This window comes from Delphinus delphis, chromosome 9 (genome assembly GCF_949987515.2).
Source record: "Delphinus delphis chromosome 9, mDelDel1.2, whole genome shotgun sequence".
Taxonomy (NCBI): domain Eukaryota; kingdom Metazoa; phylum Chordata; class Mammalia; order Artiodactyla; family Delphinidae; genus Delphinus; species Delphinus delphis.
In genome coordinates this window covers 32,403,319-32,426,350 of record NC_082691.1, presented here as the reverse complement: position 1 = coordinate 32,426,350, position 23,032 = coordinate 32,403,319, and the positions used below count along the sequence as shown (strand labels likewise).

General features: G+C 40.8%; 1 protein-coding gene across 2 annotated transcripts in view; it reads left to right on the top strand.

The window, feature by feature from the left end:
- Positions 1–22,745, top strand: part of GPNMB (glycoprotein nmb) — a 28,245-nt gene extending 5,500 nt beyond the window's left edge. Inside the window, exons 2-11 of one of the 2 annotated variants that reach the window (XM_060020387.1) lie at positions 2,082–2,234; positions 4,147–4,281; positions 6,271–6,420; positions 8,893–9,051; positions 9,393–9,704; positions 13,816–13,923; positions 15,156–15,258; positions 17,236–17,450; positions 21,038–21,134; positions 21,579–22,745. In XM_060020387.1, coding sequence (XP_059876370.1) covers positions 2,082–2,234; positions 4,147–4,281; positions 6,271–6,420; positions 8,893–9,051; positions 9,393–9,704; positions 13,816–13,923; positions 15,156–15,258; positions 17,236–17,450; positions 21,038–21,134; positions 21,579–21,729 — 1,583 coding nt within the window. In that variant the 3' untranslated portion in view covers positions 21,730–22,745. The remainder of the gene's footprint in view (positions 1–2,081; positions 2,235–4,146; positions 4,282–6,270; positions 6,421–8,892; positions 9,052–9,392; positions 9,705–13,815; positions 13,924–15,155; positions 15,259–17,235; positions 17,451–21,037; positions 21,135–21,578) is intronic. The other variant, XM_060020388.1, reaches the window with a different exon arrangement.
- Positions 22,746–23,032: the final 287 nt, after the last annotated feature.

The following is a 23,032-nucleotide window of genomic DNA, read 5'->3' as shown; positions in this document are numbered from 1 at the left end:
AGACAAGGCTGGAGGAAGAGCTCAACAATATTGTCAAGGACTCTTTCTTTTCATCCATCTATTCTGACACCCTTGGTGTGCTGGCCTGCTTCCTCAGATTTTTTCCCTCATGGTTAAATATGGCTGTCACAGTCCAGGCATCACATCATTATACTACTGTCTCCAAAATCAATTCTCAGGAGGAAAAAATGGAGTTTTTTCCCACTTTTTTTTTTAATAATAGAGAAAAATGTTTCCCAGAAGCCTCCATCAGACTTACACTCAGCTCCCGTCAGCCGGGATCTAATCATCAGTTCCTGCCCAAACTGTAAGGAAAGCTAGGAAAGTGATCCTCTAGAATTTTGAATCATTATGGTAAAAACTCTGCAACAAGAGAAAGAGGACAGGTGCAGGCAGGAACTGTCTGCTACAGTCCTCAAAGAAAGGACAGACAATGTGACCACCAGACTTATCAGGAAAGGCAAAAAGACAGACATCAAGATTGGAAAGAAATTTAAAAGAAGTGGAATACTATAAACCCTGGAGCAACCACTCAAAACAAAGAGGTATAGCTAATAAGTCAATAATGCAGATAAAATGGAATCCAAAAATAATCCCAGTAAGTATAAGAAAAGAAGAAAAAAGGAATAAAGAACAGATTGGATAAATAGAAAACATATAGTAGACAAATCCCACAATATTGATAATTACATTAAATGTAAATTACCTAAACACTCCAAATAAAGGGTAAAAATTATTAGACTATTTTTTTTAAAAAAACAATATGCTGTCTACAAGAAACCCACTTCAAATATAAAAATATTTATAGGTTAAAAGTAAAAGGATGGGGACTTTCCTGGTGGCACAGTGTTTAAGAACCCTCCTGCCAATGGAGGGTACACAGGTTTGATCCCTGGTCTGGGAAGATTCCACATGCCACAGAGCAACTAAGCCGGTGCACCACAACTGCTGAGCCTGTGCTCTAAAGCTCGTGAGCCACAACTACTGAGCCCGTGTGCCACAACTACTGAAGCCCACGCGCCTAGGGCCTGTGCTTCGCAGCAAGAGAAGCCACCACAATGAGAAGCCTGAGCACCACAATGAAGAGTAGCCCCCACTCACCACAACTAGAGAAATCCCGCGTGCAGCAATGAAGACCCAAGAGAGCCAAAAATAAATATAAATTAATTAATTTAAAAAATTTTAAATATGTAAAACAAAGTAAAAGGATGGAAAAAGATGTACCAGTTAAACACTAAGCACTAATATCAAAGTATTCTTCAGAACAAGGAATATTAGCAAAGAAAAAAAAGTCAATTCCTAATGTTAAAAGGGTCAATTCATCAAGAAGACTTAACAATTTAAAATAGAGCTTCAAAATACATAAAGCAGATAATGCCAACTGAAAGACAAAGTTGGCAAATTGGCACATCCATAATTACAGTTGAAGATTTCAACGTTCCTCTTTCAGTAACGAAATAACAAGCACACAGAAAATCAACAGGAACAGAGAAGTTGCCAAAGACAATACCAACCAGCTTGACATAAGTGACATTAAAAAAACACAATACTACACAACTGTATATGGAACGTTCACCAAGACAGACCATGTGCTGGGCCATAAAAACATTTGTTCAGCAGTGGGCCCTCCAGGACTGGTACATGTCTCCTGGAACCTTGGAGGCATTCCTCAGCCTGGCACTCCTTGAGCCAAGTAAACCATTCAGAATGGAAAAAGATGAAAAACTGTTCTGAAGATCATTGGCATCACTGTCTTTCCTAATGATAGTGTATCAAATCCAAATATTCAGAAGACATGTTTTGAGAAACCAAATGATGTCTAAGAAATACTGACATTCAAAACTTTTCCTTGATCCACTTAAAGTACGTAAAGAGATAGGGTCTAGGGTCTGAGTACTTGTATTCAAGGTATTTCCAGTACACATTTTTTTAAAAAGCACCTTCTATCTGCTTCACATATTGGAAATATTATGTATGTGTTTTCCAATCTTATGAAGTGAAAAGTTGCTTTAACCATTGTTAGATAATACTAAATGAGAGATGAGGTAGACAAAATAATTTTTTTTTCAATATTTTTATAGGCGTTCATGATGTGCTGAGCAATGAAAGACCTTCTGGTTATATGCGGGAGCACAGGCAATTAAATGGCTGGTCATCAGATGAAAATTACTGGAATGAAAAACTCTATCCAGTGTGGAAGAGGGGAGACTCGAGGTGGAAAAACTCTTGGAAAGGTAAATCAAAAGACTCAACCAAAACAACTGTAATTTCTTTTTTTTTTAATTTCAAGTGTACAACATAGTGATTCAATTTTTTCTAACTGAAGTATAGTTAATTTACAATGTTGTGTTAATTTCTGCTTACAGCCAAGTGATTCCGATATATATTTATTTATATGTTCATATATATATGAAGACACACATTCTTTTTTTTAATATTCTTTTCCATTATGGTTTATCTCAGGATATTGAATATAGTTCTATAGCTCCCTGCGCTATACAGTAGGACCTTGTTGTTTATCCATTCTATATGTAACAGTTTGCATCTGCCGACCCCAAACTCCCAGTCCATCCCTCCCCAACCTCTCCTCCCCCTTGGCAATAACAAGTCCGTTCTCTATGTTTGTGAGTCTCTTTCTGTTTCATAGATAGGTTCGTGTCATATTTTAAATTTCACACATAAGTGCTATCGTATGGTATTTGTCTTTCTCTTTCTGACTTCCCTTAGTATGATAAACTCTAGGTCCATCCATGTTGCTGCAAATGGCATTATTTCATTCTTTTTTATGGCTGAGTAGTAGTCTATTGTATATCTGTACCACATCTTCTTTATCCATGCATCTGTTGATGGACATGTAGGTTGTTCCATGTGTTGGCTACTGTGAACAGTGCTGCTGTGAACATAGGGGATCATGTATCTTGTTGAATTATAATTTTGTCTGGCTATAGTCCCAGGAGTGGGATTGCTGGGTCATGTGGTAATTCTATTTTTAGTTTTTTGAAGAACTTCCATACTGTTTTCCATAGTAACTGTACCAATTTACATTCCCACTAACAGTGTAAGAGGGTTCCCTTTCCTCCACACCCTCTCCAGCATTTATTATTTCTGGACTTTTTGTTGATGGCCATTCTGACTGGTGTGAGTTGATACCTCACTGTAGTTTTGATTTACATTTCTCTAATAATTAGCAATATTGAGCATCTTCTCATGTTCCTATTGGCCATCTGTATGTCTTCTTTGGAGACATGTCTAGTTAGGTCTTCTGCCCATTTTCCGATTGGGTTGTTTGATTTTTGTTGTTGAGTTGTATGAGCTGTTTGTATATTCTGGAAATTAATCCCTTGTCAGTCACATCGTTTGCAAATATTTTCTCCCATTCCGCAGGCTGTCTTCTAATTTTGTTTATGGTTCCCTTGGCTGTGCAAAAGCTTGTAAGTTTGATTCGGTTGCATCCGCCAAACAGCTGTAATTTCTTATTTCAGTTAGTCTTGTAGATTGCAGATCACAGGGCTCATGGTGCGTCCATGAATGACAGCACTCTAGCTACCAAGTGGGAGGCACCTGGATTTGGCAATCTTTCCTTTATCTCAACACTATCACTTTCTAAACTCCTCTCCCCCACCACACGCACAGTAAAATCGCCTTAGAAATTTGCAACTGGTGCCTCTTGGAAGATTTCGAAGAGCAAGCAGGTTTGGCCTCAAACTTAAGTAACTGATGTGGGAATGGTCATCTTCAGAAGTTCTGAGACTCCAGGGCACTTTGACCATCTCAAAAGTGTGGTTTCTCAGAAAGTTAATATCTTTCTGTTCATATCAAAAGCCAATGAATCCTTCAGTCATTGGTCTTGAAATTGAAAATTGCAAACCTTTAATACCTGTCTCCTCAATCCAATTAAATAGATTTTTAATTATTTTAAGGAAATGTTCTTTCTGTGGTTAGAGAGTTCTTCAGTTGGTCTGACTTTTTAAGTTTGTCTTCCGGAATGTTGTACTCTGACAGCAAAAGTGAAGAATTCTGCAAATAGTTTGTAAAGAGGCATAAGGATCCTCTGGTTCTTATTTGTAGATTTAACTTTACTTTTTTTTGTTTATCAGTGAAAGGGAACAGAGGTGTTTGATTGAGCTCCACTTTTCTATGTCCTAGTGCAGGCACTCCTTACCAGTGATGCGCCGGCACTGGTGGGCTCAACTATAACATTCGCAGTGAACCTGGTATTCCCCAGATGCCAACAGGAAGGTGCCAGTGGCAACATAGTCTATGAGAAGAACTTCAGAAACGGTAAGGAATGTTAGTCACATTACAGGAACATGCTAGTTCTCCTAACTACTGGAGACCCTCCTCATAAACCTTAATGCTCACAGGTACTTCTATAAATGCAAGATGCTGCAGTTGTCCCTTGTCACCCCCTCCTCAAGTTGGATGACAGGGAATGTGAATATGTCCCTCCATCAACATCAGTCAAATCCATTTCGGCCAATGGGTGTCTCTCCACTACTTGGAACTCTCCTCAAATCTACGTTGGGAGGCTTGGCCTTTTTTTGTTTTTGGCTGCCCTTTGCTGCATGTGGGATCTTAGTTCCCTGACCAGGCATCGAACCCATGCCCCCCCTGCACTGGGAGCTCGGAGTCTTAACCACTGGACCGCCAGGGAAGTCCCGAGGCTTGGCCTTTTCTTATTGCCCAGTTGATTGGACAGAGAATACCTTGTTGATTCTCAGATTTGGGTTTTATTACTTGGACTTCTTCTGGCTACTCGAAGAATAGTCAGTTTGTCAGATCTTTGTTAATCAGATAGGCTTCTGCTCACAAGAATTCCTTAAACTGTGTGCCTAGCACAAATGCTAAGATGTGTCTATTTTGGTGTTGCTTTGCTCTTAGTTAAAGCAGATAAGCTCTTTGCCCATGTTAAAGAGCACAAATGATTACAAGTACATCAAGGGGGATTATCTTGTTAGAACTGTACAGCCTCAAAAGTTCAGGTAATTACTGAGATTCCTCAGTCAGTAACAAGGCTGATAAGTGCAGTTATGATCTCATTTTATTACTTAGAACTTCTGTGAAACAGTTGATGTGTTTATTTCTTATTAATTCTTCATCTTCCTATGAAGCGAACAATGAATTCTGTGTAGAAAGAGTTTGATAATTAAAAAGTGTTGTTTATAATCGTCTGTAGCATTTTTTCTTTCCTTCTAAAAAAGTTAACTCTTATGAATGTTTCAAATGGCAATCTAACCCTCTGAGCACTTTTATATGAAAGAGTCCTTGTGACTTATGAAAAGTTATATAAAGTATATATCACCACTAGAAGAAACTAGAATTTTTGAAGAAATGACTAATTCCAGGTGTAGGACAGGGAAAGTACCACATGAACCAGGGACATCTTGTTGTCCCAGAAAACAAGGGAGTAATGGGGACATGTCACAGGGACACGGAAGGCAGCTAGAGGGGCTCCTACTGGCCATATTTGGAACAATTTAAGAATAAAAAAATAATGGCTGTAGTAGATTGATAAATAAAAAGGCTCTTCATAAATGTCAGTGACATAAAAAAAACAAGAGGGTGGGGGGATTGTTCTAGATGAAAAGATATTGATCATGACTTGTTTAAAATGGAAAACTGATGTTTTCCCAAACATACAGAAAAGTAGAAAGCAGGTACTTCGAGATTCAACAAATTTAACATTTTTTTCCTGTTTCCATCTATCTATCTACCTATCTATGTATCTATCATCTATCTACATTTCTAGGCATATTTCTTTTTTTCTTTCTGAATCATTTGAAGAAACAAAATAGCCAAATGTATGATGTGACCCTTGACTGTGGTAGGCGTGGCGATGACGTGGTTATGTAAGAGAACGTCCTTATTCTTTGGAGATGTGTGCTGAAGTCTTTAGGAGAGTCATGATGTCAAATGAATCAGGGAAAAAAAGCTACAGATAGAGAGAGTGTATCAAAGTAAAAAGATACAGCATCCCTCGGTTTGGTTTGAATATGCTTGTGATTTGGAGACCCAATATGAAGATAAACATATTAAGTGATAGCTCTAAATTTCCTGAAAAATTGCTTTATATAAAACTCATTGAAATATAACATGTAGGCAGAAAAATGCACAGGTCGTAAAGGTACCATTAGATGAATTCTGAATATTAGGGTTTTAGTTCTCCAACCATATTTAAATGAGTTATGAAAAAATATGAAAATGTGTTTAATTCAATGAAGAGCATTGAGTATTCTGAGTCAATCACGGCGTGTTCCTTTCTCTCTTTAGATACTGGTCCATCTCCTGACCCATATGTTTACAACTGGACAGCATGGACAGAGGGTGGTGACTGGGGAAATGGCACCAGACAAGGCCATCACAGGAAGCCTTTGCCTCACCCCCGAAAATGGAATTTCGTCTTTGTGTTCCACACACTTGGTTGGACTTTTACAAACCCCCTTAGCTGCTTCTTTTCCTTTCCTTCAAATTTTAAATTTTTTCTCTTTCCGTATTCTATAATTGAGAATTACAACCCTGGGAGTTTAACAACAGTTACTCTTCTAAATTTCCTTAGCTGGAGTGGAGGGTGAGGGCTAAAAATTAAATCTTGGTTAGCCTTGCCATATCTCCAGGACATCAAATAATTAAAACGAGAAAAAGACAGGTTCAGCTTTCTTTTTTTAAGACAAAACTACTCAATTTTTTTCCGTCTAAAACAGTAATATGAAAAATAATATTTATTTATTTGCATCACACACGGATGGGCATTTGCTGATTTATTATCTAATTTTTTTATGTTTTTAAAAGAATTTTAAGAATTTAACTGATGCTCTTTGTAGGAAATTTGGAAAATGCAGAAAAACACAAATGAAAAATCGGTCACCATAATTCACACCAGAGATTATCATTGTTAACATGATGGTGTTTTCTCTACCAGTATTTCTTTCTTTCTTTTTTCTTAGTGTTTCTTGATTAAGATCATAAAATATATACATTTTGATCAATATCATGAGCATTGACTAAAATTCTTGCATGGCTTTTGGGATCTTAGTTCTTTGACCAGGTATCAAACCCAGGCCCCGGCAGTGAAAGCACCAAGTCCTAACCACTGGACCGCGTGAGAGTTCTCTAAACTTTTTTATATACATTATTTTAATGACTGCATAATATTCTATTGAGTAAAAGTATAATAATCTAACTACTCTTCTTCTTTGACATAGCCTACCCTCTTTTTTTTTTTAACCACAAACGGTATCCACTTTGCTTTACTATTAGTGAAGTGATTTTTTTTTTTTAAGGAGGACTAAATTTAGGTTATTAGCAAAGCTGCTAAATTCTTAGTTAAAAATCTTACCAGGGGCCACCTGGCTCTGAGTATTGCAAATCTGCTACCAGCCATGCAGACTCCAAATCTCTAAATGTTTGGTCTGTCTTCATGAATTACAGACAGCTTCTCTTTCTTCAGTTAACTTACTTATAAATCAAAATAACATATTAATAATACATGGTCCCATTGAACAGAGTACAAAATATATAACAAGTACTATGCTCGTCTATTTAAATCAGCTGATATAAAGCCGACTTTTTTCAGTCCCTTCATGGCCCTGTCAGTTAATTCCCCAAGTGTCATGATTTCTTTGACCTGACAGTTTGCATGGAGTCACTTAGGCTCACTAACACTCCAGATTCTGTTCAGCCTAGTTAACAACCATTAACTTAACTAGTTAAGATGTCTTTATTTAACATCAGTTTCCAGCCCAGAAACCGCTGTTTTCCTAACAGGACGGTTTTGAATTTCCATCTTCTGCTGAGGTCTCAGAGTTAAGTAATATTTTTCCTCAGCCAAGCGCTGCCTCTGTGGTCGGTGCCAGAACTAACATTTCCTCACGTATCACTAATTCCAAGAGACACCTCTTCCTCCTGTAACCTCTAACAGAACTGGCTCTTCATTTCAAGGTAAAGGGGGATCGCAAGCCTTTCCTGACACTTTATTTTCTATTTTTTGGGCTGCAACTCGCGGCGTGTGGGATCTTAGTTCCCCGACCAGGGATCGAACCCGTGGCCCCTGCCGTGGAAGCACAGAATCTTAACCACTGGCCCACCAGGGAAGTCGTCCCTTTCCTGACACCTTTGACCATGTGATGAACATGGTCTTTAAACATCTCCGTCTCACAAGCATCCATCTTACAATACTTGTTGTTTCAATGACACATCTGTGCCAGGTGCCTCAAAAGGATTAGAAAAATCCTCGAGCCCTGAAGGAGAGGAATTACTTTCACTAGCTAGCCAGTGGCGTTAGATTTAGGTTAGAGTTGGAGAAAGAAAAAGAAGGATTACAAGGGCCCTAGAAATGTTAATGGAACTACTCCGTTCCTTTTTATACCCACAATACCCTGTTTGTTTTTCATCACTTACTGCATTTTTATAAACAAACACTACTAGAAGGTGGAGGATTCTAGTTCCCTAAAAGAAAAAAGTTACTTAACAATATAACTGAACTACTAATATGGTTACAAAAATAAGGTAGATTTTTGGATATATTTTTAACTCCCTTGGACACCTACATCAAATGTATTTTCTGGGGGAAACATATGTATTTCAAGTGCCAGATCACTTCCTTATACAAATTATTTATTTGTAAACTAAGGACTAATGGCATCCCACTAAACAGCTCTTTTCATTTTAATCAACTGTATACAACTACATTTATGTTTGTGAGATTGTTTTATAAGGGTTTATATGAAAATGAGCACCGCCTTCTTTTCTGAAGGAGCCAGGACTGCATCCCCATCCTGTTTTCCCTTTCCCAGAACTATCTCTAAATGGCAGTTGTTATGCTTTAAGAAACATCAACTTTCTGTAATGATCATATAATGTAGCCAATAACTAAACATTTCCATCCTCTCAAAGGTCAGTATTTCCAGAAACTGGGACAGTGTTCAGTGAGAGTTTCTATAAACACAGCCAATGTGACTCTTGGCCCTCAAATCATGGAAGTAACTGTCTATAGAAGATACCGACGGGCGTACGTTCCCATAGCAAAAGTGAAAGATGTGTATGTGGTAACAGGTGAGTGGACTGAACTCTAAATTAACTGAGCGTGAGACACTTAGTTCTGATGATGTCAGTGGGTTAGAAAGAGTTCGAACCAAGTATTCTGGGTTAGGTTAGATGTCATCTGGACTCCTTCTCAACCTTATATATTTAATAACATTTTCCATCTATGTTTTCCAGAACAACCTGGGGAAACTCTAGCACACTTGTATAAGAAAAGGGAAAATGATGCTGAATTATCCCTAATTTTAATTTCTAACGTTTTTAGTTTAAAAACATTAAAGTCATCCACTTAAAGTCAAGCAGTGGTGACTTTATTTCTTTTTTTTTTTGGTGGGGGGGGATATATCTTTTAGATCAGATTCCTGTATTTGTGACTATGTCCCAGAAGAACAATCGAAATTCATCTGATGAAACCTTCCTCAAGGACCTCCCCATTACGTTCGATGTCCTGATTCATGATCCCAGCCACTTCCTCAATGAGTCTGCCATTTACTACAAGTGGAACTTTGGGGATAATACTGGTCTGTTTGTTTCCAACAATCACACTTTGAACCACACCTATGTTCTCAATGGAACCTTCAGTCTCAACCTCACTGTGCAAGCTACAGTGCCTGGACCTTGTCCTTCACCTTCACCCAGACCTCCAAAAACCACCGCTTCTTTGGGTAAGTGTTTTCCAGGTCTTTTTTGTTGTCAGGGTTCCTTAACAGCCAGAAAAAAAACTCATGTGGGTTGTATAATTAGATCCTTAGTTAAAGAGACTGTGTAAAAACTCTGCAATGATTCCATTTTCTACCTGTTGATTTCGTTTAGCTACTTTATCACCATTTTTAGCTGTTAGAGTTTGGAAGAAAGGAGAACGTGTTTAAAGTCACTTGGTGACTCGTATACAGCTCCTTGACCTTCCTAATCCTCACTGGCCCTTGTTATGTGTACGGATGCTTTCCCCCTTCTAGCCTGTCACATTTCTGTTTGCCTCCCTTTTTTTTGTAGTTAAGAAACATTGACCCCTTGTAAACATTCAGGCCATCCCACTGTCCTTCCTCCCCCTCCCACATTTCCTTCCCACTTCCATTCTCCTCACCACCGTGCCCACATCCACCCCATGTCCCATGAAAACTCAGCCACCCTTAAATGTAGCTTACAGATAGGCTCGAAAAAGAATGCACCTTGAGAATATTTCTTGGCCGGCAGGCTGGAAAGATTCCAGACCCTAAAATTATTCTAGATATAAGGCATAATTACTTAAATCCCACCTTCTAATAATAGTATATGAGGTCATTCAAGAAGTTCTTCAGAGTTTACTTTGTGAAGCATTAGCTTCCATCTGATTCTACACCCTACCCCACACCATTACCATCCTTCCCCACTAAGCCATGAGTACATCTTACCATGCCGGCATCCCGGGGATGGTAATAGATTGACATCCTCTCACTGGACACTAGAGGGCACCATCACCAAGTCGGGACAGAACACTCGATGATGATGTCCAGACCTGTTGCAATTGGTTTTTTACCCAAACCTGTTAGATATAAATAATAAACTGTTATTAATAAGTGTGTTATTAATAAAAATATCTTGCTAAGTCAAGCATATCTAAAGCAAGACATTATAAGTTATTACCGATTTTGATTAATTCTTTCTTGGAATGTTTTAAATTATAAAATTAATGCATATCCCTTAATAAAACTTCAAATACAGAAATTTCAAATAAAAGCGAAAGTTCCTCTTCATGCTCTCCTCTCGAGAGTTAAACCCTGTTAAGGGTTGGTAGTGTTTCTTTCCAGATCTTTTTCTGTATATTTACAAACATATTCTATAAATACATATAGAATTTGTGGTTTTGATTTTTAGGTAGATGGGTTCATGAAATATGTATTCTACAGTTTGCCTTTTTTCATTTAACAAACATCATAGACATCTTCCCGTTATCAGTACATTTAAGTCTGACTCACTTGATTCAATGGCTTATGTATTTAACCATTCTCTTACTGGTGGATGATTCAGTTAAACCTAATTCCAGTTGTAAATATAACTGCATTGAACAACTCAAAACATATAGCTTCATTCTGGTATTTCTATAGGAGAGTCAATTTATTTATCTACAAGCATCGGTCTTCCTTACAAATAAGCAGACCAGGTGTAAAATTCAAAATAAATTACAGGTGCTTGTTACATCTGTCTAGAAATTCCTGAATGGTAAAAGTCTTAAGGTTAGGTTATTTAATGTTAGTCTATCTTGAATTGCATTTTTATAAAGCTAGCTTATTTTTCTTAGAACATATTTGTATCATAACATGCAAAAAAATATATTTTAAGTCAATGAAAGAGTATTTTAAATTTGTTATTATTTTCTATAGGTTAGACCATAAGATATAAGGTAGCAATTTGTTAAATTTGTTGAATTTGTTAAATGTCATAGTGAAAGGAAACTGCCTGGCTTTATTTAAAGGTGTTAGATCAACTGTAATCAACCCCAAAATGCCTTAGAGCAGCTGTGAGACTTAGGGAATGGAGGGATGGGAATACGTAATGGGACCCAAGGTGATGATAGGAGTCCGCCCATGACTTGAGAAAGGGGTTGGGGTACTTGTCCTCTGGAAGAGAGAACATTTTCAGCTATGCAGAGCATATTAACAGGCTTGGATTATTGAGCACTGGATTATTATTTGACCAAAAATTATGTTGTCTCTGCTATAGTAAGTGGCTGCAAAATGAGTACAGCTATTAAATAGAAACCAAATGCAACCAAAGGAGTGAGACAGAAGCAGAGCTGAAGTGGTGATTCAGGAAGATAATTACATTATAGGGCAGACAGGTATGCTCTAGTTTTAAGCCACACAATTCTCCTCCCTTAGGTAACCGTGCCATTGATCATTTCTGTGTACAAATCTAGAAAGAAAAACCTTTGTAAGACTGATGCTAATCAGTGTAATATTATATATAATATGTATATATCATATATATATCATATCATGTAGAACTTTCCCAAAGAATCAAAGGATCTCACACCATTCTCTGAGTAACAGGGACATAAATAGTGAATTAAGTAGGACGCTTACCTTCTTCCCCATCTGTCTTTTAAGGTGTTAGCTTTTCTCCATTAGCCCTTTAATCATACCTTGACTTTATATGTATAGATATAGATTTGACATTGTACATACCTCTGCAAAACTCCACATGCATTTTTATAAGCATTCTACCAAAGATAGAATCATGGACATTTATTAGTCATTTTTTATGAGAAGTTTTACTTTAAAAGATGGCAGGGTCATGATTCCATGCTCTAACTTGACAGCTAAATTTCACCTGTCAAGACCTTCAAAAGGAGATTTCTAGGGAAGAGCCAGCCATCTTTAATACCCTTCACAAACATATCTTTTGCTTCGGAGCCCATCAGTTAAATCTCTGAATAGGAAAAATGATTACCCTGTAACTTCCACAGGACCACCGTGAAACTCAGGGGACACAGCCAAGCCTGCTGATGAACCACTGCATCTGAATCTGGCATGGCATCAGAACTTTCTGGGTTTTACCCAAAAAACATTTCCCAAACTGTGTGCCATGAAGCGCTACTTTCCAGAGATGCTCTGAGAACTGCTCTGCGAAGGTCCCTCTGAGCAAAGGAGCAACACAGGCACATTCATTCACCCACTAGAGGCTCTGAGGAGCCCTGGAGAAGTCTCCCGATTGGCTTCATACTTACATATCCCTGTGTCAGAGATGCAGCTCTTATGAAGCTTTGATTCCCCTCAAACTGGGTCCATTTTCATGCCTTTGGAAATTTGAGACAGTAATGTTGTATTTTCAGTATTATATTTTCTTTCTAGTCTTTTTATCTTGTTAATGGAACACCAACACCTTAATTAGAGCTTTTTAAATTGTAACTAATAGAGCATTAAATTCTTTGCTCTAATCACACTCAAAGGGTTATTTTTCAACAGCATCTTGTATTCACTCCTTTCCTTCCCCACACCTCTGCTCATCATAGTGACTGTATGCCTTCTAGAATGTAAACTTAGGATCTATGAGACACTCAAACAGGGAAAGAATTGCCTTTTTCCATGTTGTTTCCTTCTTATCATTTAAAATTATCCACCTTAACATTTAAAATTACATATCTTATTACATATATATGTTATAGCACATCTGTACCTACATAGATGTATAGAAGTACATATTGGGATAAGGAAACAGATATTTATTAAATACTTCCTACATGGCAGACATGAGAAGCAAGTTTTATATATTTTATTTATAAAATTTGGTTTAAGTTTTTTATTTTATTTAAGTTTTATAGTTCAACTCTAGTAGGTCAGTAAGTATTGTCCCTATTTTACAGATGAGCAAACTGAGGAAAGAGAGGTTAAATGACATGCCCATGGTCTCAAACAGCTAAAAACAAGGGGCCTAGAATTTGAGCCCAGAATACCTTCCTCCAAAATTACAATATAATCTCATCTGTCGTGGCCTGCTTTATTTCATCATGATTGTTGTACTACACATTTTAATATGGCTTCCACCTTTCATATGATATCTGTGCTTGAACAAGATACGGGATTGTGTTTACTTACATAATTTAACAATTTTATAATGCTTTATAGCTCTCACATCTATATGAATTGTTACCCATTTAGTTCAAATTTCTGCAGCAATTTAATAGTATAGAACTCTTGATGTTTTTCTAAAGAGCAAGTAGACAAATGTTTAGATCTTTGGTACTATCATGTACATCTTTTACGTTCTCAACAAGTACCCTAAAATCTTGTTATTCAGACTCTCCAGTACCTGCTGGTGACAGTGCCCTGGAGCCGAGGGAGATTCCTGATGAAAACTGCCGTATTAACAGATATGGCTACTTTAAAGCCACCATCACAATTGTAGGTAAGACCACGGAGGAAAGATGTTAGAATCCACCTTGGGTCACCCACTCCCTTACCTGCCTCTGGAGGGGTGAGGATGGAGAGAGCAAGGGCACCCACTCTCTGTCCAAGGTGGTACCACATGTGCACAAGCAAAGACTCCACTAGTTGCTAGATTTCCACCTGCCTTCCCGGCCTTCCTTAGACATCCTGGTGGAAATGAGCCCTCTGTGAGGCCCACAGAGCAATGAGCCTGCCAGGGGGCCTGGACCTCCGACCCTGTGCAGCTCAGAAACCTGAATGAATGTGGCCTGAAGGAAGGCCAGTTGTAAATTCTCACAGCTCCCACTTTCCTCCCCTGGGTGATTTCACAAAGTCACACCTCCTGTGTGTAAGAAAGAGGGTTGAACAGGGCCACCACACCGGGCTGTGTGCTTGGGGCGCTGCTCACAGGTGCCCAACAGAGGAGACGGCTGGGGCTAAAACCCACATCGTGGTCCAGGGGCTACAACTCCACCTTCTGATGCAGGGGGTGCGGGTTCAATCCCTGGTCGGGGAGCTAAGATCTCACATGTCTCGCGGCCAAAAAGCCAAAACATAAAACAAGCAATATTGTAACAAATTCAATGAAGACTTTAAAAATGGTCCACACTAAAAACAAACAGGGCTTCCCTGGTGGCGCAGTGGTTGGGAGTCCGCCTGCTGGTGCAGGGGACGCGGGTTCGTGCCCCGGTCCAGGAGGATCCCACATGCCGCGGAGAGGCTGGGCCCGTGAGCCATGGCCGCTGAGCCCGTGCGTCCGGAGCCTGTGCTCCGCAACGGGAGAGGCCACAGCGGTGAGAGGCCCATGTACTGCAAAAAAAATAATAATAATAATCAAAATAAATTAAAAAATAAACGCCAAGCTGTGCCTACTGGGGCTGAGCCACTTGGGCAGGAGAGACAGCAGCCGAGGCCTGAGCCTGGGCCTGCCCCCCTTCAGGGTCATCTTTCCCGGAAACACCTCCTGCAGTGGGTGCCGCCTACTGACACACAGGCTCCAGAACTAAGGATCAAGGTTGGGCTGAAGAGCTGTTCAGTTTGACTTTGAAAATGCTGCCTGGACATGTACCCAAAGCTCCGGGGCAGATTCCCGGGTCTGGGGTGGTGAGAAGCTGAGTCCATTTTGTTTGGCCTTCTGATTGGTTAAGAAGTGGTTTGGTTTGGTTTGTGTTGTATTTTGATGTGTTTTTCTGTGGGGCATTGTTCCATTAGAGGGAATCCTAGAGGTTAACATCATCCAGGTGACAGACGTCCTGATGCCCGTGCCACAGCCTGACAACCCCCTGGTGGATTTCGTCGTGAACTGCCAAGGGAGGTGAGTACATTATCTCCAAGAAAGGGGCCAAGTGAGGACCCCAGGCTGAACAAAGGTCTTCATACCCCTCTCCCCTTTAAAGTTGATTTGGATTCTAGTTCCTCAGCAAGCCAGGATGAGGAAGGACCCTCCCACGTGCTCTCAAGCATGCACTTGCTTTGCTAGAGCTGAGCAATGCTCACCACCTTTAACTGTTGAAGAAGAATTACTGATTGAACACTTACTGTGTCCTTAACATTTTACTTCTGTTTTCATGTCACATCCTCACACAATCGTATGAGTCTCCTCATTTACACCAGTGATAACAGTACCTCCCTAGGTGGTGGGTACCTGGCAGGGCAAGGTTCCTGGGTTGAGGTCTGGCTCAGAGCCTCTTAAGCTCCCTGAGGCTCCTCCGGAGTCAGGGGAGGCCATGTGGAAGCGCTGTGTCCTTGTGCTAAGTAGTAGCAATGCCTGATCATCCTGTCTCGCTTTAAAACTTACAAAGCTCTTTCTAATGCGTTATATAATTTGACTTCCTAATGTTTGGTTATAACTATAGATAATAGACTGAATATAAACTAATTAATATATAAATACTATATCAATTAAGCCATCAAATATGTGAATGACTTACTAATTTACATATAAGTAAATCAAGTAATTAAAATGTATGTGTATGTGATATATAAATTAATCAAGAGAATGGGCTGGTATAAAAACGAGGCCTTATCTGATCAAAAAGGATAGCTCCAGGGAATTCCCTGGTCGTCCAGTGGTTAGGACTCTGCTTTTCCATTGCAGGGGGCACGGGTTCAATCCCTGGTCAGGGAACTAAGATCCTGCAAGCCGCGGGGTGCACCCCCCAAAAAGGGGGGGATAGCTCCATAGCTCTCTGGATTGGGGAGAGAATGGGATGAGGATGACAGAAAAAGAGAAAACCCTGACTGAGGAGACGAAGCTGCTTCAAGAGGCCAGGGGCCATGTGAGAAGGGAACATGAACTCGTCTAATTTCCCACGCTCTCATCAGGCCCAGCTTCAGAGCCTGGTCTCGCCATCCAGGAAGTCTACTCAGAAGTGAGACAGTGGCTAAGACAGTAACACGTGGTAGCCGAGTGGTTACAGGGACAGCTGTCAAACCTCTTTTATTCAAGTCCCAGCTCCACCTCTAACTGCTTTTTTAAGCTGGGGCCAGCGATCTCCCCTCCGAGAGCTAGTTTGTCACCTGCTGCATTAGGAAAGTATTACTTTCCTCATCAGGTCGTTGAGAGGAATAGACAAGACTATATCACTTATCAGAAACTCAGTGCCTTGCACACAGTAGGTGCTGCATAAACAGCTCTGGTTGCTGCTCCTGCTGTCGTCATATCTCTTGCAGGAGCCCACGCAGGGCCGACTGGCATTTAATACTACCTTTGCCTAACACCTAAACCGTCTGCATCTTTGGGCATCTAGAGAGCCAAAAAGGAGAGGGAAGTTCCCAGCAGCCCCTTGCCTTGGGGGACATCATTTCTTCCTCCTCCAGCACCAGGGGCTCATCTTCCTGAGGATACAAAGGAAACAATGGCTCACACCCAGGCTTGTTTAAGAGTAAATTAAGATCCCACATGCTGCGGAGCAACTAAGCCCGTGCGCCACAACTCCTGAGCCTGCGCTCTAGAGCCCGTGAACCACAACGACTGAGCCCGCGCGCCTAGAGCCCGTGTTCCGCAGCAAGAGAAGCTCACCGCAGTGAGAAGCCTGCCACCGCAACGAAGAGTAGCCCCCGCTCGCCACAATGAGAGAAAGCCCACACACAGCAACGAAGACCCAACGCAGCCAAAAATAAATAAATAATTTTTTTAAAAAATTTTTAAAGAGTAAATTATATGTGACAATTTCATGTCATATGGTTTGAGTAAGAATAAGTAGGATTCCATTTTATAGAAATGTAGTGATTTTCTTTCTACACTGATGTCATATTCCTCTCTCTCTCTCTGCGTCATTCGTGCCCTCAGCATCCCCACAGAGGTCTGTACCGTCATCTCCGACCCCACCTGCCAGGTCACTCAGAACACAGTCTGCGACCCTGTGAACATGGACCTGGGCGATATGTGCTTGCTGACAGTAAGAAGAGCCTTTGGTGGGTCTGGGACATACTGTATGAACCTGACTCTGGGTGATGATGCAAGCCTGGCCCTCACAAGCACCCTCGTCTCTATCCCTGGAAGAGGTAAGTTTTGTTTTATGGTTGTATGAACATTTCATGTTGGAGATAAAGTGTGTGTCCAATACCAAAGCTACTCAAGGCTTCACTCTCAATATTTAGTTTTATTTCCATGTAAAATTCATTGAACTGTTGTTAATGTAGATTTGAGAAATGGCATTAAAAGCCAACAGCAAATCTACTTAGGGAAGGGATGAGAGAGAGAAACCCAATGAAGTAATGGCCAGAGAAAAGCTTCTTGACGAAGAAAATCAGCTGTGATCATGGACCAGTAATAATGGGATGTGGTCACTGCATGCTCAGATAGATTTGTAATTCAAGAGGAAAGTGCAAAGCACAACATCAAAAAATAACAATGGGGCTTCCCTGGTGGCACAGTGGTTGAGAGTCCGCCTGCCGATGCGGGAGACACGGGTTCGTGCCCCAGTCCGGGAAGATCCCACATGCCGCAGAGCGGCTGGGCCCGTGAGCCATGGCCGCTGAGCCTGCGCGTCCGGAGCCTGTGCTCCGCAACGGGAGAGGCCACAACAGTGAGAGGCCCATGTACCGCAAAAAAAAAAAAGTGTTCTCCAATTAAGCTACAACAAAGGGGAGGCTGGTATCATGTTGTCATTGGAATCCACCTGGGCAAAGATATGAAGCCATGAAGAGAAATGAGAAACCAGGTGGACTCCTGGTTCCCTTTTAACTTGCCATGTGCCCTTTCTTTCCCTTCCCAAATTCTACCAAGCATTACACTGAGACGGAAACAAACCAATTTACCTAGTCCTTAAATGTTCACCAGAAAAACTACTCCTTGTCCCCTTAATGCTCAGAGAGGTAAAATGTTAGCCAAGTGGTTGAAGGAATTTCATTGAGAAATTTCCATCTACTGGTGGCTGCTAATCTTCCCCAGCCCATAAGGACTCTACCTGGTGACCCTAACTGAATTTCACTTATAACTGACTATGTTGTAAGATACTGCTTTACCTCTTAGAGGAAGTGCTACATGGTGGGACGGAAGGCACAGATTAAATTGTGCACACATTACAGCACGTGTTTTGCTCCTTAGTTTGAGTACTGTCGGGTACAACCTAACAACTAACTCATAAATAACTCTTTCGGTCGTGGAGTCTATCTTATAAGGTGAAATGTACTTAAACATATATTTACTCATTAACTATATAAAAGGCAGCTTTAACCTCATTGAAAGAAAAGCATAAGTAATCATGCATATAATTATTTGCATGAGGGTTTATTGTTGGTGAGATCCAAGGTGTACGTTAAAAAAAAAAAAAGAAAAGAATGCAAAGGTACGCTGCTTCCTCCCAGGGAGGGTGCATGGGGTCTGGGGTGCAGAAGTGGGGAGCCAGGCGAAAAGAGGCAGCCGGAGCCTCTGTATTCGAGTGAGTGTGGATCTTCTAAACCATCACGTCCAGGAGCTACTGGGGTTGTTTCTCTTGTGCTGCTGCAGTTACTTTTAGAGTTGCCTTTTAGAGTCCCAACCTATTCTGTGAAGCTTTCTCAGTTCTGGCCAACCACGGTTCTCTTACCTGGATTAGACGCTTGGATATTTGCTTCCCTTTAATCCTTCTTGTAGTGAGTGATAACTTCAGGTGTGACCTGAGCCATTTTTAAAATCCAAAAAAGGAAGCTCAGAAAGAGAGCTTTTAATCCAATGGGAATTGTAACTTGATGACTTGGGTTTCAAAAGTCCATCACTGTTCAAAGGCAAACGCATTGCCTGTTAGCTGAAAGGACTTTTAATCATTGATTCAAGGAACATTCATGAAGCACGTGCAATGCTTTCAACAAATATTCACTGGGCGTCCACTCCATGTCCATCACAGCTCCAGGCACCAGGTAGCCAGTTCTAGATAGAGTGGGAACGAGATGAGGAAGGTCCCAGCTTTCGTGAGCAGAAAGAGGCAGTAAACAAATAAGATGATATTGTGAAAACAATGAAACAAGGCGTGGAGAGTGACAAGCATGGGAGAGAGGAGGCAGAGGTTGGCTCTCTAGATTGGGATGTTGGGAAAGTCCTGCCAACGCAGTGGCACCCGCTTGGTGAAGCACCTTCTCTGAATGAGAAGGGCCTCCTCCTCCACCTCTGAGACCTGCATTTCAAGAATGAGCAGCCGGGCTTCCCTGGTGGCGCAGTGGTTGAGAGTCCGCCTGCCGATGCAGGGGACACGGGTTCGTGCCCCGGTCCGGGAAGATCCCACATGCCACGGAGCGGCTGGGCCCGTGAGCCATGGCCGCTGAGCCTGCGCTTCCGGAGCCTGTGCTCCGCAACGGGAGAGGCCACAACAATGAGAGGCCCGCGAACTGCAAAAAAAAAAAAAAAAAAAAAAGAGCAGTCCATCTAGATCCTTATGCACCACAGGTAGGGTTTGGGTTTTATTCTGTGCGTAAGGGGAACCACTGGCAGGATTGAAGCATGATCTGATCAATGCTTTTAGATGATCGTTCAGACTGCTGAGTGAAGCAAGGTTTATTGGAAAGTAGCAGTGGAAGCGAGTAGACAATGAAGACGTCCTCTCAGGGAAGAGGGCTGGTGGCCGGGACTGTGATGGCGGCAGAGAAGATGGGGAGAAAATAGACCGACTCCAGTTATACTTTGGTGGCAGAGACAAGACTAGTTGATTTGCTGGGTTCTGGGAGTACAGAGAAGACATACTCCCTGCTTTATGGCTCTTACAGTCTAGCAGGAGAGAAATTTGTGTAAAGAAGTAATTGCGGGCTTCCCTGGTGACGCAGTGGTTAAGAATCCGCCTGCCGATGAAGGGGACATGGGTTCGAGCCCTGGTCTGGGAAGATCCCACACGCCACGGAGCAACTAAGCCCGTGTGCCACAACTACTGAGCCCGAGCTCTAGAGCCCGAGAGCCACAACTACTAGAGCCCATGCACTTAGAGCCCATGCTCTGCAGCAAGAGAAGCTACCGCAATGAGCCCTCGCGCTGCAACGAAGAGTAGCCCCTGCTCACCTCAACTATAGAAAGCCCACGTGCAGCAATGAAGACCCAACGCAGCGAAAAATAAATAAATTTTTTTAAAAAAAGTAATTGCAACACAGTGTGATGGAGGCAGAGGAAGAGAGACAAGGAGAGAAGTGACAAAGGAAGGCATGACCTGGTGCCCACATGCATGTGTGGAAGGTGTCCCAAAGGGGCAGACGCTGGAGATGAGTTGGGAGAAGGATGTTCCCAGCAGAGGGCATGGAGATTTGAAAGAGCACGGGGAGGATGGATTTTTAGCACAGCTGGAAAGAAGGCAGTGGAAGATGAGGCCAGAGGAGTGTGCAGGAGGATCATGAAGACCTTCACCACGTGTGTGCAGCTGGGTCAGCTCAGACCCCATCAGGTATCTCCGGGACGTGACATCTGTCTCCTGAGCCCATAACACAGTGTTCCAGACACGCTAACTCATTCTCTAAATGGAAGATAAGCTGCCCCCAAAGACTATGTATTATGTAATGGGAAAGATTACTGAAAGCGCAGAGAGAGCCATATATCTTCTGTTAGCTCTCTTCCTCGTTGATTTAATTGCATTACAAGCAGCATGTCCTCGAGGTGAAAGTTGTCACTAATACGGTCTTGCTTTTGTTTTAAGACCCAGACTCCCTTTTAAGAATGGCAAATGGTACCCTGGTCTTCTTCGTTGTCTGCATGGCCATATTTGTCACTGTGATCGCCCTTTTGGTGTACAAGTAAGTTGCTGGTTCTAACACTTTAAATCACTAGAGTATATTGTCAAAAATAAATAGCATATTTCTGCACAAGTGGGCTGTTTTCCCTTTTTTGCTTTTAAACATTTTGTATGTGGGAGGAAAATCTTCCACTGAATGACGAATACCAAACTAGCCTATTAATTTTGCTGTGTTTTTTTTAATCCCTAAAAATGCTACCAAATGTCAGTAACTTTACCAAATTGTGTCAGCTTAATGTTTAACATATAATCGCAAGTTATAGTAAGCAGACACATTTCTTGCATGAAGAAGAGAAAATAAATATATTTTCATAAGACATCAATGTCTTAAAAGCCATAAATTAAATAGAATTAACCATTCTGCACTTGGCATGTAAAAGACTGTAGAAAGCAACCTTTTCCAGCTGGAGATCTTTTTTTAATCTGTCCAACACATTGCTTTCAGAAAACACAAGGAATACAAACCAATAGAAAACAGCACTGGGATCATGGTCAGAGGCAAAGGCCTGAATGTTTTCCTCAATAGTGCAAAGATGCTCTTCCCCGGAAACCAGGAAGAAGATCCACTGCTCAAGAACCAACCGGGAATTCTTTAAATCTTCTGCCTTACTTCTGACCAACAGCTCACTTTTCAGCGCCATTTATGTCAGCTATGCTAGAGTGGATGACGATTAACTTTTTACAAATATTATCGTAAAATATATATTGTGGTTTAGGGAGGTCCAATTTTTATTATAGGTTAAGTGACATTTTAGAGAGGTGGAGGGGAATTAAACTACGCACAGCCTCACCCATGTTATATTAACTGATAAAACCAGTTAGCAGTTAAACTACACACAGCCTCACCCATGTTATATTAACTGATAAAACCAGTTAGCAGCATATTCTTTAGTGATGGTTTGTTTCACTTATAATGTCTTAGGTGATTAGTAGGATAGATACACTGTATCCAGAGTAGCAGAAGAAGGTACTTTCGTTAGAGTCTGACCTAGGTTAACTGGAAGGAGAGGCTGGACGTGTTCTAGCTTTCCATATGACCATATGCATAAAACCAGTGTAGTCCTGTTCTGAAGGTCATGTTCCAAGCTACCTGAATCCTATGTCAATGAACATGCATGAGCTCCCAGCAGAACACTAACAGGTAAGCCTTTAGTAGGCTCTGCATGCTTGTTATACTAAAAAAAAAAATACTGATCTAATAAATGATTGTGAATATGTTTGTGACCACCTGCCGAGCCCAAATGTGTAAAGGAACGGTACTCATTCATTCATTTTTCCCATGGACATTTAGGTAGCACTTTCTGTATACCAGGCATGTTGCTAAGTACATGGCCCTGTACTCAGAGTGTTGACATTCTTGTGGATATATCTGAATTTCTGTGCACTCTGGTGCCACAGTTGAAAATTATAGTTGAAATTATATATTATGATTTTCCAAAAAAAGGAGGCCCCTGGTTTTCCTACTGGTTTCTCTATTCAAATGATACAGAAACTTAATCACCAAAGATGTTACTTTCATTTGTAACTGAAGCTACTCTATGTCAGTCATGACAGTTTTCTTCTCCTTCCTGGAAAATAAAATATGAAAATAAAAAAAATAAAATAAAGCTCTTGGAATTATTTTTCTAATTTGTTGTTTGCCATTCAATTTCATTTAGAGTTTTAACACATAAAAATTTGTTTAACTCTGCGCCATGGAGCACTGATCGTTTCATAAGTATTTTGTATTTTTAAGTATATGTATACAGTATGTGAAATTGCAGTAAATTATATATATATATACACACACACACACACATACATATGTATATGTATATATATGCATGTATATAATCAGGCCAGTCTAAAAGAAGAGATTTTCTACAGGCGGTTCTGGACTCTTTGAACAGTCAGGATTAT